At 42.6% G+C, this 24,340-nt stretch overlaps 1 protein-coding gene across 1 annotated transcript; it reads right to left on the reverse strand.

The window, feature by feature from the left end:
• Positions 1 to 459: 459 nt before the first annotated feature.
• LOC311157532 (phospholipid scramblase family member 5-like) lies at positions 460 to 22,371 on the reverse strand (the record flags this gene model as incomplete). Its single annotated transcript, XM_084212270.1, has 8 exons — positions 460 to 498; positions 1,386 to 1,547; positions 2,188 to 2,349; positions 3,538 to 3,758; positions 4,609 to 4,651; positions 8,570 to 8,718; positions 15,376 to 15,520; positions 22,246 to 22,371. 8 exons carry the CDS (start codon positions 22,369 to 22,371, stop codon positions 460 to 462), a joined length of 1,047 nt encoding a protein of 348 aa, XP_084068396.1.
• Between the last annotated feature and the right edge of the window lie 1,969 nt (positions 22,372 to 24,340).

Below are 24,340 nucleotides of genomic sequence, written 5' to 3' on the forward strand. Positions count from 1 at the left end.
AGAACACACCCTCATGTGGTTAGAAACTGGTACCAGCACTTGCAAAACATCAAAGGCTTCTCTAAACTTAGACTTTCATCAGTGATGCTGCAAGCCTTCATCTAATCTTTCATGATTTCCCATGCAGGAACATCAAAAGAGAAAGAAGAGAATAGCACTGTTCCAAAGCAACAGTGCTCTGTGTGAAAAGTATGTGTTTAGCTATAACACATAAAAAATATAAGTGGGAAATTATTATTTACATGAGACATTTTAATAAACATCATCATTAGCTCCTGTCTTTTCCTATAAGGAACAAGGATTTTTGCAGTTCAAAATCATGTCCAAAGCTCAAGCGATTTCTGGAAGAAAATGAAAAAGAATTAGAAATGTGTAAGCCTTCAAAGCAAGAAGATCAATTTATGTTCATTTTTACCTACTGAAACACATTCTGCATATTTCATTGTTTCTGTCATCTTGTTATAATCCATCCAAAGAGTTTTCAAAGAACATTAAGTCCTACAAATAAACAAACTGTGCATTAGATATAGAAGGCACAAAAATGCAAAAATTACTATCAAAAGTCTTACTTGCAGGCTTTTGTTATATAAAGTATTTATATTAGTCAATCACTTTCTATCACTGCCACTGAGAAACAGTCTTGGAGGGAGCAATCCAAAAATCTTAACTGTCATTTCTATCCTAATATAAGCAAAATTCCTGAATTGCTGTTGGAATTTTAAAGCAAACACTTTTCAGTGAATAATTTAAATAGTATTATAATTTTGGTTTGTAGTCTCTGATGTAAGTATCACAGATGATTTTGAAACCATTTCATATTAACACAATTATGCTGGCAAAAGAGCTACACAGCAAGTATCAATTTCTAATTCTAGAAAACATGCATCTTAACTTCATCTTTCCCCTAGCACTGAGTATGTCATATAGTTCTTATGGTTATTTTCACAAGAGAATTTTTGTAGGAATTTTCTTGTGACCTGAAGGTCTTACATACAACACTCAACAGAATTGTTGAATTGGCTTGAAATTACCACTAGAAACAATGTAATTTTTTTTTTTTTGGTTCATACTTGCGTTCAAACACAATAAGGGGTTTGGGGGAGTTTGGTAGGTTTAATATGTAATTTGAGATTTGATTCTGCCATACAAAATATTGAACTGCATGTGTAATACTATTTAACAGTTTAATAAACAAAAATTTAAGAACATTAAAAAACAGCAGACATAAAAGTTAAAATGCTTTAGTTAATTTATCTTTTATGTACTCTTATGGATTTGGTTTTCCAATGCATTTGAATTTTTCTAGTTCTCAGCCGACAGCAAGAGCCCCTTTGGCCCCAGTCTGCACATCTCTGTAGGTCTGCCTGTCCACCTTGCACACTTACAATGAGGAAACAAGCACCAATCAGGACTGCCTTGATCCTCACGTCCAGATCCACAGGCACCTGGATCCCAAAGTTGGCGGTGTTGGTGAAAACGTTGTTGACAAATCCAGACCAATACTTGGAAATTTTGCCGATCGTCGTCATCTCATTGAGAGCTTTTACCTGCACAAAGGAAAAACAGGAACAGACATAAAGGTAAGCAAATCAAGTGCACACTGATGACATCTCCACAGAATTAATGACTGTGTCCTGACATGCTGAGTATGCTATAGTTGTCAGGTTCTCCTTTTATTCTTATTGCTGCGATGTTCTATTAGTGTCAAATTTCCCTCCACGAGTGGCACGCAAGAAAGGGCCTCAAGTTTGGAAACATCAGCATCTTTAGAGCGGACAAAAATGGGAGAAAGCAATCTCAAAAGTTTATGCCAGTTTTGCCTTTCTTTCACAGAGTTGTGGGTTTTTTAACTCTCTCCTCTTTTTTATATTCTCCTAGCCCCACTGCTGTGGACCACTGTCCTCTCGAGGGACGGGCATGTTCTCAATTATGCAGCCACCTGCATGTTTCTTACAGTACACTGAAATTTCAGACAATACCCACTGGAGTCTTCTAATTTGGCTAAAGAGTTGGTAAGTTGATAAACCCAAAAATTCCTTTATGATTCTTAACTAAAGCAAAGTACTTTGTTCACATCAGAAAACTCTGTTCAGGGTTACTTCAAGTATCTCCCATTCTCCCTCTCACCTGAGAAATTCATTCAAAGTAGTAAAACTTTAAAATTGTTAATACTTGCACAAAACATACCTCAAAGTCAACATCTTCAAAACAGCCACAGGTTGCACATGGGCCAATTATTTTTAGCACATCTTCTTTACTTTCATTCTGTATAGTGAACTTTGGCAGAAAAGGGTCCCAGTTCTGTACAACGTACCCAGCTATTGTACCTGGTGGGGACTGAACTTCTAACTAGCAAACAGAAAACAAAAAATGTTTTAGCTGATTTTATATTAATATCTTTTCCATGATAGGGTATTGTTCATATAATGACAAGATATTTATCTACTGGATATAGTAACATATCATTTTAAGAAACACAGAACTGGATATTGCAGAACTGTCTAACAGTGTTGTTAAATACAGTGGACAATATGAAACTCAAAAGCTGCACCAGAAACCAACACCTTACATACATTCAAAGACTTTATAAAAGCTATAAACTGAGAAAAAAAATTATTGTATTCAGGCAGTATCCTACAAACTTATTTTAAGTAGCTGTACTACCAAAGGACATTTTCCTTAAAAATCCTGACAAGGATAAGTGCTAAGAAGGTAAGGGGACGAGCTAACCTCATTTCATTTTCATGAAACATTCACCTAAACATTTTCATAACACAAGAAAGGTCTCTGAATAAAGAAGAGTCAAAAACTACAGAGGAAAGACCTGATGTTCTATGGGATCTGCGTTTTTGACTCCAAGCAGCTTACTGCCATATCCTGCCATTTCCCAGAGATATGTGATGTGGCCCTAAAGAGGCAGATCCATGGAGTGAAGGCTCAGCCTCCTCAGAGATCTGCTCCAGGTCCCACCCACAGACCCCAGTGGCCTTCACAGAGTTTCCATCCTTCGCCCTCCTGGAGTTCAGCGGGTGGTCTCTGCCCGTGTCAGTGCAAGCAGCATCCTGGGGTGTCCCTGACTGGAGAGACATCACCAGACCAAAGCTTTGGGGGGGATGTCAGCAAAGCCGGGTACCACGGAAGGGAGGAGGCACAGCTGGGTCCCAGGGAAGGGAGGAAGCAGAGACAGGTCCCAGGGAAGGGAGGAGGCACAGGCAGGTCCCATGGAAGGCAGGAGGCACACTGGGAACAGAACTCATTCATCGAGTTGTGTCCACCCAAAAGCCTCCCTGCAGTCCCAGGGGAATGTGAATCCCTGAATTGCTCCCTGCAGTCCCGGGGGGATGTGAATTCCTGAATTGCTCCCTGCAGTCCCAGGGGAATGTGAATCCCTGAATTGCTCCCTGCAGTCCCAGGGGGATGTGAACTCCTGAATTGCTCCCTGCAGTCCCGGGGGGATGTGAATCCCTAAATTGCTCCCTGCCCCCCGGAGGAGCTGCCCAGCGAGATGCTGGCCAAAGGGAGTTGGGGATGCCTCACCTGCTGCAGGAAGCAGGGGCAGCAGCAGCTGGTGCAGCGCAGGGGCCGGAGGACGCGGATCACCTCGCGGCCGGCGTTATCCGCGATGCTGATGGTGAAGGACCGGAGGGGCGAGCACAGCTTGCGGTCGAAGCAGCCGTTCTCCTCCTCTGCAAAGTAAACTCTTTGTCCCAAGGCGTTCTTTATCTCGTATTTGCTGCAGGTCTCTGTGCCGAGTATGGCTAATAAAGCAAAACAAGGAGAATGTTAATATAAGCTTGGTTATTACTTTAGTATAATGTTAGCGTGTGTATATATATATGAGCATTTATTCTAGAAGTCTATGACAAAGAGTTTTTTTTAAATTGTTTGGAAGCAGCAACACAAAGAAAATATACAGGGAAAGAATAGTGCCAGGTCTGTAATTTGAAGGAATTAATTCAGACTTTGATTTACTGTACACTAAAGAACGTATCACAACAGAGAACTCAGATCTTGAGTTTTTGTTTTGGGCTTTTTCTGGCTTTATCATCTGTGAAAAGTAACATCCTGAGACTACCCCACCTCAGTGACAAAGCTTTCACCCAGCAGGTTATTTGAGAATCAGGCCAAAACCATTCTGAATGGGAGAAATACATGCTACAGTATTTTACTGCTAGTAAAATTTTACAGTATTTAATACTTGTTCATTACTTTGAAATTCTGATAAACTAAATAATTCAAAAATCTTTTGCTTCATTTTATGTTTTCTGACCTTCGTTTCACTCTTTGTTTTGTTTCTCATATTATGTTACTTATTGTTAGATAAATGTTTCCATGGATTGGAAAGTGGTTAAGCTTTAATAACTGAGAGGGAAGTGTCTAAAGGAGAGAATTTTGGACTGTTGTAGAGACTACTCACCTCACAGTGGCATGCTGCAGAACAGGCAAACAATAAAGTTAGCATTTCCCACCCTATCACTGCAAAACAGCCTGGCACAGGGCAGCAGGAGGGTTCACAGTGACCTCAGTGAGCTGGGGACAAGACCTGGATGGCTTCTGGGGACACCCGTGTACCAGCACTGCTAAAGGGGGACAAGGATTGCACCATACCTTCCAGAAGCTCCACTTGCTGATGAATAATTATCTGGTCCAGCTGCTTAAAAAAAATAAACAAGATGGTGAGTCTTGGATAGGTCTGGGGCTGCCAGTGGTCATGTGTCTATTTTACTGCTCACCTCTCTGCAATTAAGACTTCTTTCCTTACATAGGTTGGGTGTCTGAAGGATATCTCAAGTCACACTTTGGACTTCTCTCTGAAATCATGGCTGAGGAATGTGACATCAAATGCTGTGGCCATGTAATTCACCCAAACATTTGAAGAAAAATAATCTTCATTGGGGGAATAAGGCAAACAGCAACAGAAAGCAGAATCCACTCTTGCTCCTGTTGCACTCTTTGTCAGAGGGGAAGCTCCTTACAGTGCAGGAGTGAATGAGTCAGGGCCCAAGCTCAAAATATGCGGTGGCCACATCCCAAAGGAGCTTGCTGGAGCAGCCCAGCAGGGCAGGCAGGGGATGCCAACGATGGCACACGCCAGCTTCAACGCCCTGATCTCAGGAACTCGAGCCCTGCACCCTGAACCTGGCAAATGGTCATGCCAGAGTACCAGAATGAGCAAAACAACAGTGAAACACTCAGCTGGCTGAAAATGTCTTCCCTTACGAGCTGGTTACAAATGCAGGAGAAAAACTGCTTGCCACGATACCTATCTTTGCTGTCCTTGTCGTCCCTCCAACATTATTCTTTCTTGGAGAACAGCTGTTAGCATTATAAAACCAGCAAGACTTAATTCCAGCCTACCTTTCAGTTTTATGTGACTTTTTATGCCTGTTTTATGTGACAATTTTAGGTTTTGCCAATCTCTTTTCAGTAATTTTTCTCTAAATTCCTGATGAGCAAATGCTTGGCACAGGTTTTGCCATTACTCACAGCTGCAGACACAGAGCACACAGTGACCTTCTGAGACCAGCATGGCACAGCTCTCCAGAGCCTGGATATTTTAAAATTGATAAATCTTGCCTGGTACATACTCAAACTGTTGCAGACATTTGTCACTTCTAGTCAGCTCCTGCAGCTAGTTCAGGCTGCAAAGAGAAGCTGGTAAAAGGAGGAACTTCTTTATCCCTTACGTTAATCTCGGAAATGTGTGTGCCAGTAATTGAAATAATAAAAATATTTCGACGTAAAATATTCTCCCACGAATCTTTGCTGTTTGTTGTTTGGGTCTCATGAGAGAGCTCTTGGAGCTCATGGGAAGGGCTCTGCTAATGGAAAGAGAACAAAAAAGTTAAAGATGGTAGTGCTATTTTAATATTTTAGTATTTATTTTAACATGGATTTCTTTTTCCCATGTCAGCTTTCACAGGGGAAAGAAAATTAATGACCCTGAATTGTTAAAAGCGTTGAGTGATTTTGGTCAATTGGTTTACTGTGCACAATGTATAAACAATGTTGAGACAACACAGCAGTACCAATTGTTATCCTTGTTTTGCCTTTCACTGGTTTCTGCAGGGCAGTAATTCTGATGCATTTTTATTGGGGCACTTGTGGATTGAGGGAATTCTGCACTTGCATTTGAAAGCACTCAAAGCCCTTTGGCTTAACAAGGCTCTGGTCCCCTTGAGCTCAGATATGTTAAAATTCCTTATACACAGCTAATTTTCAGTATTCATTTTCCTGCCTCCATTTTCAGTATTCAGTTCTGTGGGCATCAAATTTACATCTGATCAGTCTAACCAAGTCTAAACAAAGAAGGTTTTTACAAAAGTAGTTAAACCTGAGTGATGGCACAACATGCAGTTGAAATACTCAGAAAATTCTTCTCCAAGGTTTCACCTGTCTATTCCTGCTCTGGGAAAAAGTTCATTTGATTTTTGTTATGGTCACTGAGCTACTCTTTGAGCTATGGCTGTAATCTGGAAGACAGTAATGAGGTTTAGGTAACTGAGGTGTAGGAAGTTATTCAAGAGTGATAATCTTAGAAAGCTGATGTGCTTGCTGAGGCAGAAGCAGTTTTTTGCCCTTCTCTGGTGCACCTCAAATAGCTGAACAGAATCATTCCTTCACCTGTACTCTGGGTGTGGATCTGCAGAGTGAAATATTGCTGACTGGCCTTTACCTACAGGACACACATTTTCCTTTCCTCTGATCCAATCCTTGGGTTGCTATTTAGAACAAGACTGCAGGGATCTCTCTGAGACTGACTAAATTTGAATCCTTGTCTCAGAGTCAAACATGTCATGGTCTTATTGAGAAATACATTCAGCTTTTTCAAATCTATCCAGTTATCTTGCCCAATCCTGCTGGAGAATGTAATTTCTATTTGTTATTCTGTATTTATTCACAACCACTCTCTATATAACCTTTCTTGTAGTAACGAAATTCTATAAATTAAATATGTCTCTTTCCCACAGTTTGTTTACTCTCCTAGGCACTAAGTATGGTTCCCTCACCAATACTGTTGTTTTTAGTCTACAGATAAAACAGATGGAGTCTTGGTTTAAAGAAGGTTCTCTGTTCCCTCTGCACTTCCAGTAGCACCTCTCTGTGCCTGTTTCCAAGAGTTTGGACCCTCTTTTCCCCCATGCTCACAGCACCAGAATGACATCCACTCTTTTAGAAATCTTCCCAGTAGCATAAATAATTTCCAAGTTCTGCTAGAAACATCTTCATTCAAGCATTTAATTCTGTGAAAATCTCTTAGTCCATGAGGATAAATCCAAAGGGATTACCCCTGCAGCTGTGAATCCCACATGCATTCTGCAGGCAGCCCTCTCCCTGCAGGTGGGACCTCCTTTATGCTCCATCTGTCCTGAAGGAGCCCCTCTCATTAGCCACAGGGCCAGTGTGGCTTCAGCATCACTCTCCAAAGGGTTCTGCAGCACATGGAAACTCCAGCTGTGGGAACATGCCAGCCAGCAGCACTGCAAACATTCCCACTTTTCAGACTGCAGAGAAAGCTGAGAATCCTTAGCAAGGGCTGCAGCACAGGCCAAGAACAGGCATGAATGAGGTCTCCAGTTCCAGCTGTAGCTCTGAGAGTGACCTGCTCTTTTGTCTCAATGTCAGATGCAAAGCTTCTACAAAATGGAGTGATGGTATTTGCTTGCCTGCACTGTCTGGGTAACTCTGAGGTGTAATTCGTGTTCATACAGGAGCCTGAATATGTAACCTGCCAAGTACTGACTAGCACAATCACTTTCAGACTAAAAAATGCAGCTTCCACGGTCTGTTAGCAAATGCCTGTGTAATTGACAACACACATCATTTTGTGCTCAGGCATCTTGAAATGAAAGTCATCACTTCACATGAAAGACTGCTTCAGAAGGGTTTCCACATTTCATTAGCTATCTAGGTAACTTAGCTCCAAATACAAAATGCATTCAATTTCTGCTTCTATGCAAAACTAGCAGAAATGTGTGCCTAAAATACACATCTTGAGTGAAGCAAACATTTCCCAGCATCACCAAAATGCAAACACAGCAGAGGCATATCAGAATCACGATCTGACTATGCTGGGGGCTGATTCTATCCTTGCCCATGCCAGGCAGGGCATGTGACACCTTACTCAGCATGTAAGAGTGGAGCAGAGCTGCAGAGCATCACTGCTCTGAGCTCCAGGAGCTGGGAGGTCTCACAGAGCAAAAGGGACAGCCACATGTTTAGCAGTAGGATGGAGAAGACTTAAGCATTCATTTTTCTTCCCCACCTATGATCTACTTCTCTGCCTCCATTTTCAAGCATTTTCCTCTCTCAGGCATTATCATTATCTTCCTCACACAGAGTTAATGCAAGTTTGCAGCCACTCAGACTTATGCTCATCTAATTTCTATAAAATGAATGGCAAGCTTCTTTCTCCTATGTTCCTTATCTCATAGTAATATCAAACAACAAAAGAGCCTCTCCATCTCAACCTACCCCGCCCCCAAGAGGAAAAACCCAAACAACCTTATCCTCCAAAGCAACATGAAAGGAAAACATAACAATTCTAACATTCAGAAAGGTTCAGGACCTGGTTCAGGTACTCCAGACCAGGTGGCAAATTACGAGCGTGTGATGTTTGCTTCCAGAGACTTGTTGGTTCAACAGGCATGTTCTGAGGAATGTCAGAAGAACCAGGGAGGTAATCCTTAAAGATTAGTTTGGTTTGCCCCTGAGATTCTGCAGGAAAAAAAAGAGAGAAAAACCCCAGAAATATCAGGACCAAGGAGCAGCTAGCTTCTTGGGTCAAAGCTGGAACAATAACATCATTCTGCATGTGACTGTACTCCAGGTCAGGACCCAGAAGGAATCTCCTGAATGTCCCACACAGACTATAAAGCTGCCCTGGGATATGCAAAGGGGAATCACTGCAAAGAGGAATCACTGCAGATGCAGGTAAATCAGGAGATGAGGTTTTGGAGGGCACCTGGTCTGCTCTGACAGCTGGTGAGCACACAGCCTGTGTGGCAAGGCAGAGCTGGCCTGGGCTCACACACAGGGTGGCCAGAAGCCCCTCAGCACAGGCTGCCCAGCCCTGCTCCCTGTCAGCTGCCCTGTGTGCCCTGAGCTGCATCTCCCAGCAAGATGCTTTCCAGCATCCTGAGGGCACCCATAATTTCTCTTAATTAGAGATAACCTTTGCAGGGATCTCAGATTCCCCAAGCTGCATATTACAACCCTGATATCAAAGTCTACACAGCCTCTTATAGTGTATTATTCATTATTATCTTAATGAATGGATCAGATACCATTATGCTGTGTTTTCTGGTTTGCTACCACAAGAAGTCATTTAGGGCACAGGGATGGTGACCTTGGCCAGTGCTGTGAAGGTTTAATTCCAGCATTTACTGCCACAGGCACCTGTAAATCCACTCTGCTCCAGAGGCACCGTCTCCCACAGCACAGTGACCACCTTAACCACTGGATTGCCAAAAAGCTCCTGCTGGTTTTTCCAGGGGCATTGTTCCTCGGCCTTCTGCAGGAACCAGGAGGAGCAAACTGAAGCTCTCCCCATCTAAATTGCAATTCCTTGTATTGAGCTGAGCCCCTGTGATCTGGCAGGAAAGCTGTCCCCAAAGTGATCATTTTTATCACATGTGTGACAATACTTAAGACAAAATGGAGTTTGAGATCCAGAAGAAATTTTGGCTCTAAGTCTGAATCTCTATTTTTGCTATTGTGGGTTTAAATGAGATCTTTTAGCATTATTTGAACTCACTTGGAAAGATTCATCATTCAATCGTATTTTGATCTTAATTTGTCTTTGCAGCCACTGCTTTCTTTCATAGTCTGAGACCACAGGAAGAAGTAACCCCTTTGAATTTGTTGCTGGCTTTTAAAAATGTATAACTGGGTAATAAATATTTTATATCCTCTTCTGCATCATTTTACCTCACAGGGTTCTGTTACTGCCGTAACTCTTGTTGTTACATGAAATGCCACGAAGTAGCCCAGTGTCAGTGTTATTCTTGAATAATAAAGAGGGAAAAAAGACAACAAATTGCAGTTCTACCTGTCAAATTTTAAGCTATACAAAAAACAAACAGTAAATACATTAAATATTAATGACAATTTGAGCTAGTCTGACACTTTGTCTATTTTTGTGTATGATTCCCATTTCATTACTAGTATGCAGAACCTTAAAAGTTACTGTATGATACAGTGAGTATTCTGTACAAACATAATTTGTAAAGTTGCATATTTCTGAAAGAGGTGAATTGTCAGTTTCTTCATACTAAAAACCATATTCCACACCATTACTATGTAACCATTTCTCCTAGTTGATATACATCAAAAATATGCGATACCACATTTCTTTTATATGGCTAAAGCTAAACAAAATTTTAAAAAAATCCCTATATTGCAAGAGTAAAACAATGCTGCAAAACCTGCCTGCTCCTGTGTACCTTTAATGCTCTAATGCAGAATGTCTTGAGGGTTTTGAGGGCAAGAAAGAGGGATAAACACTTGGCAAGCCTAGACAGACATTGCTGAAACTCCCTGGGCCAACACATGCCTCTGCACGTGCCTACAGAATGACCTCCACGGAGTTGCTCTCGAGAGAAAAAGAGATTTGTATCCTTCTGCTTAATTGAAGCATCTGAAAACCTGGAGAAAATGAATTGTGAAGGCTGCTTAGATCAAATGCTGCATGTTTGCCCACTGCTCTCAGTACTCAAATGACTACTGCTGAAGTCAGTACGTGACAGACACACCCAGAGAGGAGTAATCTAATTAAATTCAGTTCTTCTTCAGTTATTATTCTTCATATGGGGTTATCAGGTCTCTGGCCAGTTTTGAATGTGAAAAGCATTTGCAGATGTGGTATTTTCAAAGTGAAATCGGGAAGAAGTGTGCAAAAATGATGGTACCCTTGGCTCAGTACACACCCTTGCCAGGCATTCTGTATCGACAGGTTTAAACACCAAGACACCAACACTAAATTTTCTGACTGAGTGCAGAGGCGAACATTTTATAATGTATTTTATTCAAATAACATCCTACTGTAGATTTTAGTCTCCTTAGGAGCCTCCTGGATGGTGGATGCTGAAAAATTAAAGGAAGACAAAACAACTGTGCTTTGACTGATGTGGTTTTATCCCGAAACACTCATTTCATCAGAGGGCTGATTGCTGGAAACGCACAAGACTGTAGTTTTCTGTAAACACCATCTAAAAATACAGACTACAGATGCACTTACCTTGAGAGGCCATGGAGCTTCCTGAGTTACTTCTTCAAAGGAAGCCGGGTTAAAAGAAAAGGCTTTTCTTGTTGCAGCAAACAGAAAGAGGCGCACAGCATGCCCAGGACTTCAGAGGGTGTCTGTGTCCTGGCGATCAGCCGGCAGAGCGCTGCGCAGCGCGGGGGGAGCCCGCCGGAGCCGGCACCCAGCCCTGCTGGGAGAGAGGGAAAAGCGATCAGCCAGCACAGAGACACGGCTGCAGCGTGCCCACTGCCTCAGGGAGCGCCTCAGAACTAAATCCTGCTCTGTAATGTCTGTGGTTATTCTGAGAGTACAAGGGTTCTGTGGTTCAGTTCCGTGTTTGTGTCTCCACTTCTTCAGGCTATCTGGTAAAGACAGAGCTAATGAAGTTATGGATAGCTCATGCCTGGAAGTGTTCAAAGCCAGGCTGGATGGAGCTCTGAGCCCCCTGGTCTAGGGAAAGCTGTGCCTGTCCCAGTCAGGGGGTTTGGAACTAGATCATCTTAAAGGTGATCCACCTCTATGATTCCATGACTTGCCTACAGCTGACCCCAGTCAATATCTTCCGTGCACAAAGCAGGAAAAGCTGTCTAGGATTTCTCACTGGATTCCATCCATGTAACACCAGCCAGAGGATGCTCCCCAAGGGACATGTCATGCCTACATCCAGTCCCATAAAATCATCCTGTACATTCGTTCCCCCACCACATCCCCACAGGGCTCTGCTGATCCCTGAGAGGTGTTTGAACTGGATTTGGAGAACTGAAACAATCTGTCACTGTTTGTCCTAGACAAGCACTGTCCGAAATTGTGACATATATAACTATCCCCAATGCACTGGGAGGAAAAGATGAGAAGAAGGGAGAGTAATGTTGACTTACCAGCTCATACTCCTGCCTTGAGTGCCCAAGTTGCTGTGGAAATATCGGGCAGCTGTGATCTGCAGGCAGCTGTGATTCAGCTGCAAGAATGGCAGAGCCTATGCACAGAGCCCAGCAGAGCAGAGGGAGGTGCTGGGGACCATTTTCTGTCCTCTTTGCTTCTGCAAGTTGCACTGGTTTGGATCTGTCTGAAGTATGGCTGAGCAGATTAAATCCCAGAGTTTTCAGCTCAGGAAGATGCCATCGAAGATCCTCTGAAGGAAGAATACAGAAAACCCATCCCAAAAAAAACCAGATTATATGGAAGCTGATTTTTACAGACTACAGTAGCACATGCAAGAGCCTCAGATCTACTCATGGATTTGGCTACATGAAATTTCCCAGGAGTTTATCATTGCCTGTTTGAGAACTCCCTGGGTGCAGCGGCAAGCACAGCCCAGCCCAGGAGCCAGACCTGCCGTGCTCAACCTGGGAACAGCCAGAAAAGAGACAGAGACAAACATTCTGGTGACTGAAAAATGGGACCTGAACAAATCCTTCTGGATTAGGAGGAAGTTTGACATAACTGGAAATAAAAAGTACGAATGACCAAAAGTTTTAGCTTCCTTTCTCCCTGTCAAGGATGGGCTTCTTTGGAGCAGAGGCTCTAATCCACAGGGCAGACACAAAGCCTAACAAAACAAGAAAAAGTACAGGGAAAGCTCTGGGTAAATATCATAAACCTATCTTTTAAAATTATAGATAAGAACTCAAATGAGTTGGCACTCCTTTATCTCTAAAAATTAATAGACTTATTTTAACTCCCAGAAAATTACAGGGCAAAAAATGTCCCAGTAATTCTAATCCTAATCCTAATACATTAAGAAAAGTGCCTCAAACAGACAAAATGCATTAAAAAAATATATATATCCTGAAAGAAGAAGTTTAAGAAGCATTTTTTGAGAAGTCCAAGTGATTCATTTGCTGACCCAGAGGAGGATTCAGCCACAGCCTGTGCTGCACTGGGAGCTGCTGCCCTGCACAGGGTCTGTCCAAGAGCTGCCCTGGCAGCATGGGCAGCCTCCCCTCCCTGCAGGAACCAGGTTTTATTTTCCTGCTGCTCATGAAATAAACATTTCTCTGAAATAGTTCTGCCCCAAAGAACTATTTTTTTTTACATTATTTGCAAAAGTGCAGTAAATTGGTAACAGAAAGAAATACAACTTCATTTTAAGTACATTTTGTGGGTTTTTTTCATTTTTTTTCCACAAGTAGTCACATCTTTTACAATGTCCCCTTTTACCCTATTCCTCCTGTTTTATTCCAAAACAATAAATTTAGATTATATCAGTAGATTTCTGAAGGATTTGCAAACAATAATCTTGCACTGGCATAAGTCCTTACAAGTAAAACCACATATTTAATAATTTAATCTGAATTTTTGGTGTGCTTTTTTTAAAATAAATACTCATATATTGGTCCAAATATGCTGCTGCCATGATTAAAAGCATTCTCACTAAGACATCAGGAGACTTAATCATATTTATTCAGGCACAAAGACAGCCATTCTTTGGTGCCCTTTAGATATGCACAGGAGGAACACTCGAGAAATGAGGACAAGCATTTAAAGAATCATGTACTGCTACTTCTAACCATATTTTAGGGCCTTCAGGAAGCAGAGCAACAGCACCCAAAGGAGAATTTCACCAAGACACCAAACTGGCTGCCTCTGCTCCTTGAAGAAGGCCCAGGGGAGCCAAGTCACTGCCTACACTGACTCTAGCAGTCAGAGTAGTAAATTAGAGTACACTGCCTTCCTCTGCATGAATGTGCTGGCCATCTGAAACACATTCACAGCTATTTAAAAAAGGAAAAAAAGAAGAAATTGAGTCTACAGACATATATTCCTACTACCTCTAAACTATTCTTGCTCCATCCCATGCTGTAAAGCTGATAAAAATTGATGGGCAAATCCTTAGAAGGCACAAGTTAGCATGGATCCATCAAAATCAACGAGCCTATCCAGATCAGGGCAAGCAGTGCTTGGCTGGAGGAGTTTATACATCTAAGACCTTCCTTTCTTCCTTAAAGAAAAATGACATCTTTTCTATAAGTACCAGTTCCACAAAGGGCCAGTGATCCATCCCTGCTTAGCTGAGGTACCAGCACCACTGCAGTTAATGCTTATCACATAAATTACTGCAGCCTGGAGGAACCATACCCATGGACCAAGACATCCTTGTCCTCAGCACAGAAACAGAACACAGATTTTCCTCCAGAAAGCATGTAGTAACAGCCAACCAGGTGGACCAAGAGAGCAAAAATGTGTCAGCATAGGTGTCATTTCTCTGGAGCCTAATCCCTCTTCCATTTTCTACGGGCACCACAGGTGGAATATGGCAATGGTTTCACAAAAAACACCTTCACAAGAGAAAACCAGGAGACAGTAACAAATTTCAAAGTATTAGGAAAAGCTGTTTGATTTCTCATCCTGCTCCCTGCTGTTCAGAAAACTGCTCTGTGAACCTGCTGTTTGTCCCTGTACTCAGCAGGAGTACACTGTACCACTATGGACTCCTCCAGGTAAGAAGAAATTTCCTCTCCCCTTGTCCCCACAATCTCCATAAGTTCAGGCAAGGGAGGTCAGTCCCTGCCCACCTGCCCTTCCTGAGCCCTGGGGATGCCCTGTGCCATGCAGGACAGGCTGAGAGCAGCACACAGCACCAGGACAGACAGAGCAGCACACAGCACCAGGACAGGCTGAGAGCAGCACACAGCACCAGGACAGAGCAGCACACAGCACCAGGACAGGCTGAGAGCAGCACACAGGCACTAGGACAGGCTGAGAGCAGCACACAGCAGCAGGACAGGCACCTGAGCAGCACACAGCACCAGGACAGGCTGAGAGCAGCACACAGAACCAGGAAAGGCACCTGAGCATCATCAGGCACAGCCTGAGCTTCCCTGCCGCTGAGAGGGGTCATCACTCATTCTAGATTTCCCTTCCTCAAATATCAACTGTGACCAGCATTCAAATGCATTGTTATTGCCATTTTTTAAATAGGAAATATTATAGCCTTTTTTCTTTCCTTTTTTTGTCTTCCCTTTAGCACAGGGAGAAATGCTGAGAGTGACCATAACTCTCAGACTGTGACCCTGTGCCATTACAAGCCCCAAATTAGATTATTTCACCAAGTATTGCTTTCTGCACTGGAGAGGAGAAAAAAACCCAAACAATTTCTTAAATCAGCCAGCACCTAATAGGATTCTCACCTTGAACTTTGTTTGTGAGGCATCTTGCTCCAGCGGGTGCCTCCAGGAGCTCCTCCCCTGCAAGGACGTCTGCAAAGCCGCTGGAATTCCGCAGGCAGCGCCCGGCGCCGCTGCGGAGCCGCCTCCTGCTGCACAAGGTGTCTGTCTGTCGTGCAGCAATTCACAGCAAAACGCAATCTGTAAAACAACAGCTCTCCAGCAACCCCATCTCTGTTTTGCGTTCAAGTCGGCTGGCAGAAATGGGATCAGAATAGCGATCTCAGAGTGACTTTGTGCAAGGGAGGAAGGCTTTTGAGTGCTTGTGGTTAGAGATGGCACATGGTACTGAATGCATAGCAGGGGTGTTAATGCTACCCCAGAAGCAAAATACAACAATCCACTGGAAATTCACAAAGCAGCTTCCATACCAAATCTTGGCACAGGAGAAAGAGAAGGCTTTGGCATGGGGTTTGTCTCTTTGGGGAGTTTTAGGGAAACGGGGGTCTCTGGTTTTCGGTTTTGTCAAGGGGTTTTTTTTTTTTTGGAAGTATATTTCTGTTGCACTGAGTTTTAAAGTTTACCTCTAAAATCTTGTTGTTATGAAAATACAGCCTTTGAGGGGCTGTGGGCCCTGCCACTAAGCTCATGCATGTCCTGGTGTCCTACCAGGTCTGAAACAGCTGCACGAAGAAATTAGTCCAAAACACTGAATTTATGCCCAGACCCAAGTGTTTCAATTTTAATCACATTAAGGAGGTTTTAGAATAAAAACCAGAAGCAGTGCAGCCATCAAGACTTATGTAAGCAGAATGTGATATAAGCAAAAAATAAAGCCAGGAAGGAGCAGCATAAAAGACCTGAATATGCCTTGCTCCAGAATCTGAACCAACACTCACCACTGGTCATGAAGAAACTTCCAAACTGGTCTTTCACTTCTAAGTGATTTTGTTCTAAATAATGAACACATCTATCCTAAAGATGAATCTATCTATTCTGCTCCAGATAAATATCCTTTAATATTAACTGGGTTTGAGTGTGAGAAAGAATAACTTTCTCTGTGGCAAGAGCACAGGGGAGGTCCACTGTTTACTTGATTTGACTGTACATTGGAAACAAAGACATTTTAGGATACTTTTCTGCTTACTTTAGCAAACTGTCATTAATTTGAGAAGCTGAAATTAATTCCACCTGTTATTATTTTTACTTTTGCCTGAAACCAGCTGCTGCGTTCAACTGAAATTCACAAAACATCTCAAATTCTGTCTGCTGACTAAACAAGAACTGAACAGTGACAGAACTGCATCCTGCCTGTCCTCAATGCAGCCAATGCCTCTGAACACTTTACAGCCTGAAAGCAAACAGCAGACATTCTGTCAGAAGCTTTCACAGGACTAACCAAACTGCTCAGCAGTCCCTAACAATTAGATTTAGTGCTTTTCTCTGATTAAATTTTACATATTTAAGCCTATGATAAAATGGGATAAAGTGCTCTGAATACATTGGCATATTAGTAAGATTATTTCTGTCATCTTGTACACTGAATGACAGAAGTCTGGGACAAAAATTGCAATTAACACTCTTGGTGATGATGGAGAACTTTTTTGCTGGCCTTGAAAATTCATCAAGCAAAATTAGAAGAATTGTGCTTTGCTATAGAAGAAAAACTTCTCTCACACTTACCCCTCCTTCTCCCTCTCTCTTCTCTGAAACATCTAAATTGGAAGCAAGAGCAGTGAAACACCAGAGTATCAGAAAACACTGAGGATATGTCAGGTGCTTTTCCTTCTGTAAAAAAATGTAAAAAAGTAAAAAACCTTGAAATTGAGGTTGGCACCCACTGCCAGTGTGAGCTCCTGCCAAGGCAGTTCCAGGTGAGGTCTGGCCAGCCCAAGCTGCACCAGGAGCACAGCACAGCAGCAGCAAACCTGCCCCAAGAGGAGACCCCAGGACTCCCCGTGCTCAGGGGCTCTGGGCTTTGCCTCTCAGGTGGCTCTGCAGCCAAACTCCACTGGCAGCTGCTGGTGTGCTCCTGGAGGAGCTCCACCAGCAGGGATCAGCCTGCACAGCCCAGGGCTGAGCCAAAACTGCTCCCAAGCACAGCCAGTGAGGCTGAGCAGGAGACTGCCCTGAAAGACCCTCTGTGAGCTGGATCCCAGCGTGCACACAGCCAGCCCTGCACAGCACCTGCTGCCAGGTGCCACCTTCCCTCCAGCACAGACATTCCACCCAAGGCACAGCACAGATTGATTGTTAGCAGCCTGACAGTGGCTCCTTTTGCTCGTTCCATCCCTGGAAAACGTAAGCCAACATGGCCAGGTGACTCCAGCAGGCTGCTGGGGGAGTGCTCACAGCTTACACAGAGCAGCTCAGACCTGGTGATGACCCAAAGCTCAGCAGCTCTGAGCTCACTGAGGGGATCAGCACGGGAGGGGATCGGTCCTGACACTCACATGCAGACACGTTCTAAGCTTCTTGGAAATGCCACCTATTCCAAGATTATTCATTGATCTTCTCCACATTTTCAGAAAAACACCATTCAATATTCTGATTCTAAATTCAAACTAAATAAAACAACTTTTTTTTTACTTTTTGAAGAAGGGAAAAAGAGAAGTAGATAAGACATCCATAAGATTTAATGGCATAATGGTAACTCTATTAGGACAGCAAAATTAATTTCAGTTTCCCTGAGGTATCTTATTTTAATTAACAAATCCATGATCCTGCTCTATTAATTAGCATACTGAAAGAATAATAAGTTTTAGATGAGCTTAGTTCTGATAAAGCTTTTCATCCCCTAAAAAAATAACAAAAGGAACTAAGAGCCTCAACCAATTTGTTTTCTACATTTGGTATCAATGTTTTGAAATTCTACCCAATAGCACAGCACAACTATTAGTGTTTTCTTTTTAATCTGAAAATGTTTTGGTTTTGCATTTACTGCATTTAAGACATTCTCCCTACTGAAGGGGCGGCAGTGGCCCACTAAGTAATCCTTGCAGGATTCAGGTGATTTTATTTTTCATATTATTTCCTATTGATAACCAATAGGGGAAACACATGGAATTTACTACAATCCTTATCTACTGTGAATTTTCCAGAAAAATCATACAATAACAGTTGCATCCCAACTGGGTCAAATAAAATCCTAGGAACTTATCTGGGACACCAAGCTGCACAGTAAGAGTTTTGTGCCTCAGTTTTCCAAGACCATTTAGTGGGCACCAAGCAGCCACTTTACTACTGGTCCAATCACTCATTTTTATAGGCATGTTCATGCATTAGGCTGCTTAAAACAGATCTGGAAACCTGATTCTTTTTTCCAGGTTTGTTTTATATTGCTCCTTTCTTGTATCACAGGTCAATTACTGGCAAAATTAAAAAAAAAAAGAAAAAGAAACAAAAAACAAAACCACAAGTTTTTCCATTTGTTCTTGATCCCAGAAGCAATAAATTTGTACTTTTGATTCCTGCAAATCACTTTGCAGATTGCCTGTTATACCTGTAAAAGAGAAAAGGAAGATGTTAGCAAATCACCAGTGTGATTAGCTAAGCAAAGAAAGCTAAGGAGGAACTTGTGCATACATGAAAATGTAGAGATGCTCAGAACTTCAGAACTGCTTGTCCTGCAAAGACAGGCTGCTTCTTTGACCCAGCACCATCTGTAAAACAAATGAGAGCAAAAGTGAACACTAGGAGGTTGTATGTGCACAATTTTTCTAATTAGCATGTCTTGACAGCACTTTGGTTTCAAACTCCCAGGTTGAATATTTTCAATGTTTTACAGAAGTACAGAAGCCAAAACAGTTCCTGTGTAACAGAAAGACAGCTCCCAAGAACAGAGTTTGTAGAAATAGGTGAACAGCTTAGAAGTGTGTGCTGTAGTGGAAAAGCCACGTGTCCTTCCCTAGCACGCCTGCCATGGCTGCACAGTTCCTGTCCCCTCCAGCACTCACTGAGAGGGGAATGGCAGGAGCTGCTCTATTCCCATAACAAGATGCTCTGGCAGGAAGTTGGTCCTGCTGCCTGCCCATCTCAGCTCCCTCAGGATTGATCAGTTCTGCTGTATCTCCCACGAGATGCCAAAGTGACACCCTGGTGCTCCCCTGCCTCTGATGTATGCAGGAAAATGACAGATACTGTCTCAGATATCGTCTCTAAGGACTTTACAACCATGGACAGTTCATTGTCATAGACAACAGCTTCTTGCAAGGCTGTCTAAATACTTCAGCTTTGTTTGCTTTATTTTTATTTTCATCTCCTTTTCATCACCATGTGGTCCATCAAGGAAGCCTAATTAGCATGTCCCTCTCATATCTTTGTTTTTTCTTCAGGCACCTAATAGCAATTATTGTCTGTGTTTATTTCCTACTGTTTATGTCCCAGGCATGTTAAAGAAGGATGATTGTCAGCAGAATTATTAACATGCCTTATCATCACTTTATTATGCATCTTTTTGAAAGGCTTTGTAAGGTGTTTGGCAGTTTACTCAGAAAAATACAGAAGTTTAGAGAAACTTTCCCCTCCACACAAGAAAACAGGGCAGTGCTTTCAGAGATTCATTGCTCTAAAATTCTGTCTTCTCAGAAGAATCTGAATCATGGAAGACTGAGACCACAGAAGCGGGGAATATCCTTATTTCATATTTTATGTTTTTTAATTACAGTGTCAACATCTCAGGATTGATATTTTTGCTGCAGTGGGGACTGGCACAGATAGATTTTTAAAGTAATTTTTCATTAATAGAAGTACTAAATTAATGCTTAATAATAGACTAAATAACATCTTAATTAGCCTGTCCTTGCCAGCTCCCATACTTCCTGAGTATCAGGTAATACAGAACCAGATACAGACCTCCAAGTTCCAGATTTGTTCAAAAGAATCCCCCTCCTGCTAAACACACACACACCATTTTTATGTAGCAATTATACTTTTTACTCTGATACTTACAGTTTGAATACAGGAGAAAGCCAGGGAGAGACTTGGCATGTCAAAACCAGAAAATGTATTAATTATAGCAGCAAGAAATGAGAATAATGAAATACTGGAAGAAATTTTACTCTTGTTTATTCCAGCATAATAGTTTGTTCTGGTGACTAGTATGTGAGTGTGCCATATATATATATATATGTATATATATATATATATATATATATATATATATATATATGCACACAGAACTATACATTACATTTTAACATTACATTTTATGGACTCCAACATTTGGTTAATGGTTACTATATCTGGCATTTACAGAGACATTAGGAAAGATGGTATTTATTTGCAATTTTATTTCCCTCAGAGTGAAACATGGAATCTATACAGCTGTACAATGAAGATGATTAGAATTGCCAGAAATGAAGGCCTCCTGGGAAAAAAAAAATATCAGTAGCATAGTTTAACTACATGAACCATAATTGCATTATTAGCTCTGCTGTGCTCTACCACAGGAAAGCTAATGACATGATTCTGAAGAAGCTTTATAGATTATGGAAAACTATATAACCTCTTGCTCTCCCATTGACAACACAACTCATTTGAGATCCCTGTCATTAAGGGAAGGAAAACTGTCTCATTTTTCACAAACCCTGTGAATATGTCTTTTCATGGATTTTAAACTTTAACTGTATATATGCCCATGGACCAGCAGCTGAAATAACAAATAACCACTTATAGAACCTTAGCCGTGGCAATTTTAGCTGTGAAATGTATTTTCAGTCCCAGTCCAACACATAAATGACTCTTGCAGAAGGAGTAAGCAAGAGGCATTCCCTGCTCCATGTATGGACTTGGCAGCACCTGGAAGGTAGCAAGAGGATTATTATCATAATAATTACTATATTATATTATTATATATTATTATTATTATTATCATCATATGATCATAAACTGACAGCAAAATGAAATTTCTGGGGCTTTCCAGAGTTCTAATTGTATTTACTGTTTAATCAGTCTGCCTACAGTTCACTAGCAGGTGTCCATTTTAAAAGCAGAAGACCAAAGTAATTTTCATTATGTTCTGACAACGTGCCACAGTTATTGCCAGTGAGTGACTCCCACTTTGTCCCTCCCAGCCCCCAGGTTGCAAAGACATAAATATATGATAACCACGACTTTTTCAGTAATTACTGAAATAGAAATGCATAATTAAGGTTATTAAGTCTTGAAACACAAAATGATCCAAGACTCAATCTTCAAACAATCTTCAATCTTGTGGGCCTGGGAGACATCTCCTCCATCACATGACACAAAACCAACTTGCTCAAACGTTTCACTCGAACACATTTGCTCCAGGACTCCTTGGAGACCTGCAACAACCCTCAGGGATTTTCTCTCACTTTATGTGTGCGCTGATAGACGCCTGCAGAACCCAAGCTCTCCACCATACAGGGATCAGCCGTTTCTTTTTTCACTGGGAAGCCTTAAAAGTGAATTTTTAAGCTCTGTGGGAACTGAAAGAGAACCAGCCCTAGGGTTTTTCCCAATCCACAGCTCAAAGGTGGGCATAATTCATTGAATCCAGTTTAGGTTTTGGTTCACTCCAGGACAGGGCAGCCCAGATGGGCACTGCCCTCACCGCACAGGGCTTGGACGGGCAGGTTTGCTCCTCTGCTGGCTCTGGGGCTCTGCTCCTGCCCTCACTGGCACCGAAAAGGGACCGGGGGCACAAGAGGCAAGCCTTGCCTTCCAATGGCACACGGGCTAGCAGGGTAAAAGCCGAGCACGAATTAATCAGCAAAGCGTCCTGTCATTATTTACACATCATCTCCGGCATTACTGCTGGGGTGATCCCCACTCCGCAAACCTGCGGGAAGGGCTTCCTGAAGGACCCCAGGATAGGGGGAAAGGAAACCCTGCAGCAAGGCAATTCCCCAGCGGGCACTCCATCCGCACACAGCCCGCGGCGGAGGAGAGCCCTGTGCCGTGCCCGTGCCCGTGCCCGGCACTGTCCCGGTACCCAGCGCTATCCCCGGTGCCCGGCATTGTCCCGGTGCTCGGCACTGTCCCGGTGCCCGGCATTGTCCCGGTGCCCGGCACTGTCCCGGTGCCCAGCGCTATCCCCGGTACCCAGCGCTATCCCCGGTGCCCGTGCCCTGCATATCCCGGTGCCCAGCGCTATCCCCGGTGCCCGTGCCCCGCATATCCCGGTACCCAGCGCTATCCCCGGTGCCCAGCACTATCCCCGGTGCCCAGCACAACCCCCGGTACCCGTTCCCTGCATATCCCGGTGCCCAGCGCTATCCCCGGTGCCCGTGCCCCGCACTGTCCCGGTGCCCGGCACTATCCCCGGCGCTGTCTGTCCCGCTCCATGTGCGGGAGGATGTTGCCATCCAGCGGCCGCTCCCTCCGTTACAGAGCGCTCCCTCCGCGCCGCCTCCCCGGGGCCATTCCCCACCCCGAGCCGGCTGCCGAGCCAGGGCAGAGCTCAGCTGCCTCCACATCACTTCTGATCCCAAGTGCTTTCCCTCTCCAAAAAGGAGGAGGAGATTTAAAGCATCTAAATTAACAGTATCTGACCGATTTATTAATAAAATCTAACCAGGAGGTTTTTCCCTCTCTAGCTGAGGAGCATAACATATAATTCTGATTCTGCTAAGAGAAGGTATGTAGGAAAGCTTTGCCCTTAAAGCTGTTGTACATACTGCCTTACAAACCATAGGGGGCATTATGTTACCACGGTTTGTTCTTCTCATTTATCAATTTTAAATTATGTTCTGCTATTGTCATATTCATCCAGCTCTCAAAATCCATGTCTTTACACCAATGCAAGAAATTAATGCAGAAAAATATGCTCTACATAGTCTGCTGTTTCAAAAGTCCTTTTTGGGACATTCAGAGCATGGGATCTGTGTGCTTTTATCTGCAACTTCATTTAGATCCATTTACATGCTCTGAAATGCGCAGGTTAATCTGTAAAGTGCCATAAATCTGTTACTGAGTGAATGTACAAAGAAAGCGATGGACTGACCTACAGGAAGAGATGAAAAAGGTCATTTTACAGTCCTGGCTCTGCACAGCATGGAAGTATTCCCTCATTGTTTACTTGAGAGGAAATACAACTGCAGGTACACAACTAACAGGTCTCCAAACAGTGCCTTCCACAAACCCTTCCCAGTCTGTGCCCAGTTCAGCTCCCACAGCCAGTGCCAGGTGCTCACAGAGGAGGGTGAAGAGCTCGTGGCTGCAGCTGCTCCCAAAGCACAATTTATAACCTTTGCATGCTTGCTGCAGTAAGAAGGTTTGAGGATCCTGTAAACAGCAGAAGTAAAGGTAATTTCAAAACTGGCTCGTAATTTTTACAGGAATTATCTTTCAGGCAGCAAGAAGGAAGCCTTTAAAACACACAAGTCACTGTGATTTAGCCCAAATTTAGGTTAAAAAGCAGGCATTAATTAGCAGGCTTTTTGTTGAATCTAAACTTATTTTAAACTTTAGTCTGAAAAGGTTAATTGAAGAACAGATCCTCATCTTGTTTCCTTTATTAAGAACTACAGAAAAAAAAAGGCAGATTTTGTAGATTGTTTTGACAAACAGTATTTAGTCCACTTCAGAATAAATACCAGCCTCTCAGGGTGAGACTTGATACCCTCTATGGTATCAAGAAATATGCCCAGTTCCTTGTTCAAATAAAAGCTTGCCAAAACAAAAAACAGAAGTAATGGACAAAACTTAAAGTATTAGATTGTAAAATGGCATTGAGGCTTGGGTTTTGCAAGGGAAAAAAATGAAATGTCAGCCACTATTATTAAGAATCTTTAGGAAATTGTCAAGTTTTTAGCATTCATTAATTCGCTGCTTATTATAGACTGTGATCCTGAAAAGAAGGATAATAGGATGAGAAATGCAGGAACATGTTGTGGTAAAATGTATTTTTCTGAACCACTTCTAGGAACAAACTAACAATTTGATACTAAGGTGGGTCTCCAGAACTGCACTCTGTGTTTTATCATACCATTTTATCATACCATCCAGTGTCTCTCTCATTCCT

Source organism: Fringilla coelebs, assembly GCF_963513975.1.
Source record: "Fringilla coelebs genome assembly, chromosome: 10".
NCBI classification, from domain to species: Eukaryota; Metazoa; Chordata; class Aves; order Passeriformes; family Fringillidae; genus Fringilla; species Fringilla coelebs.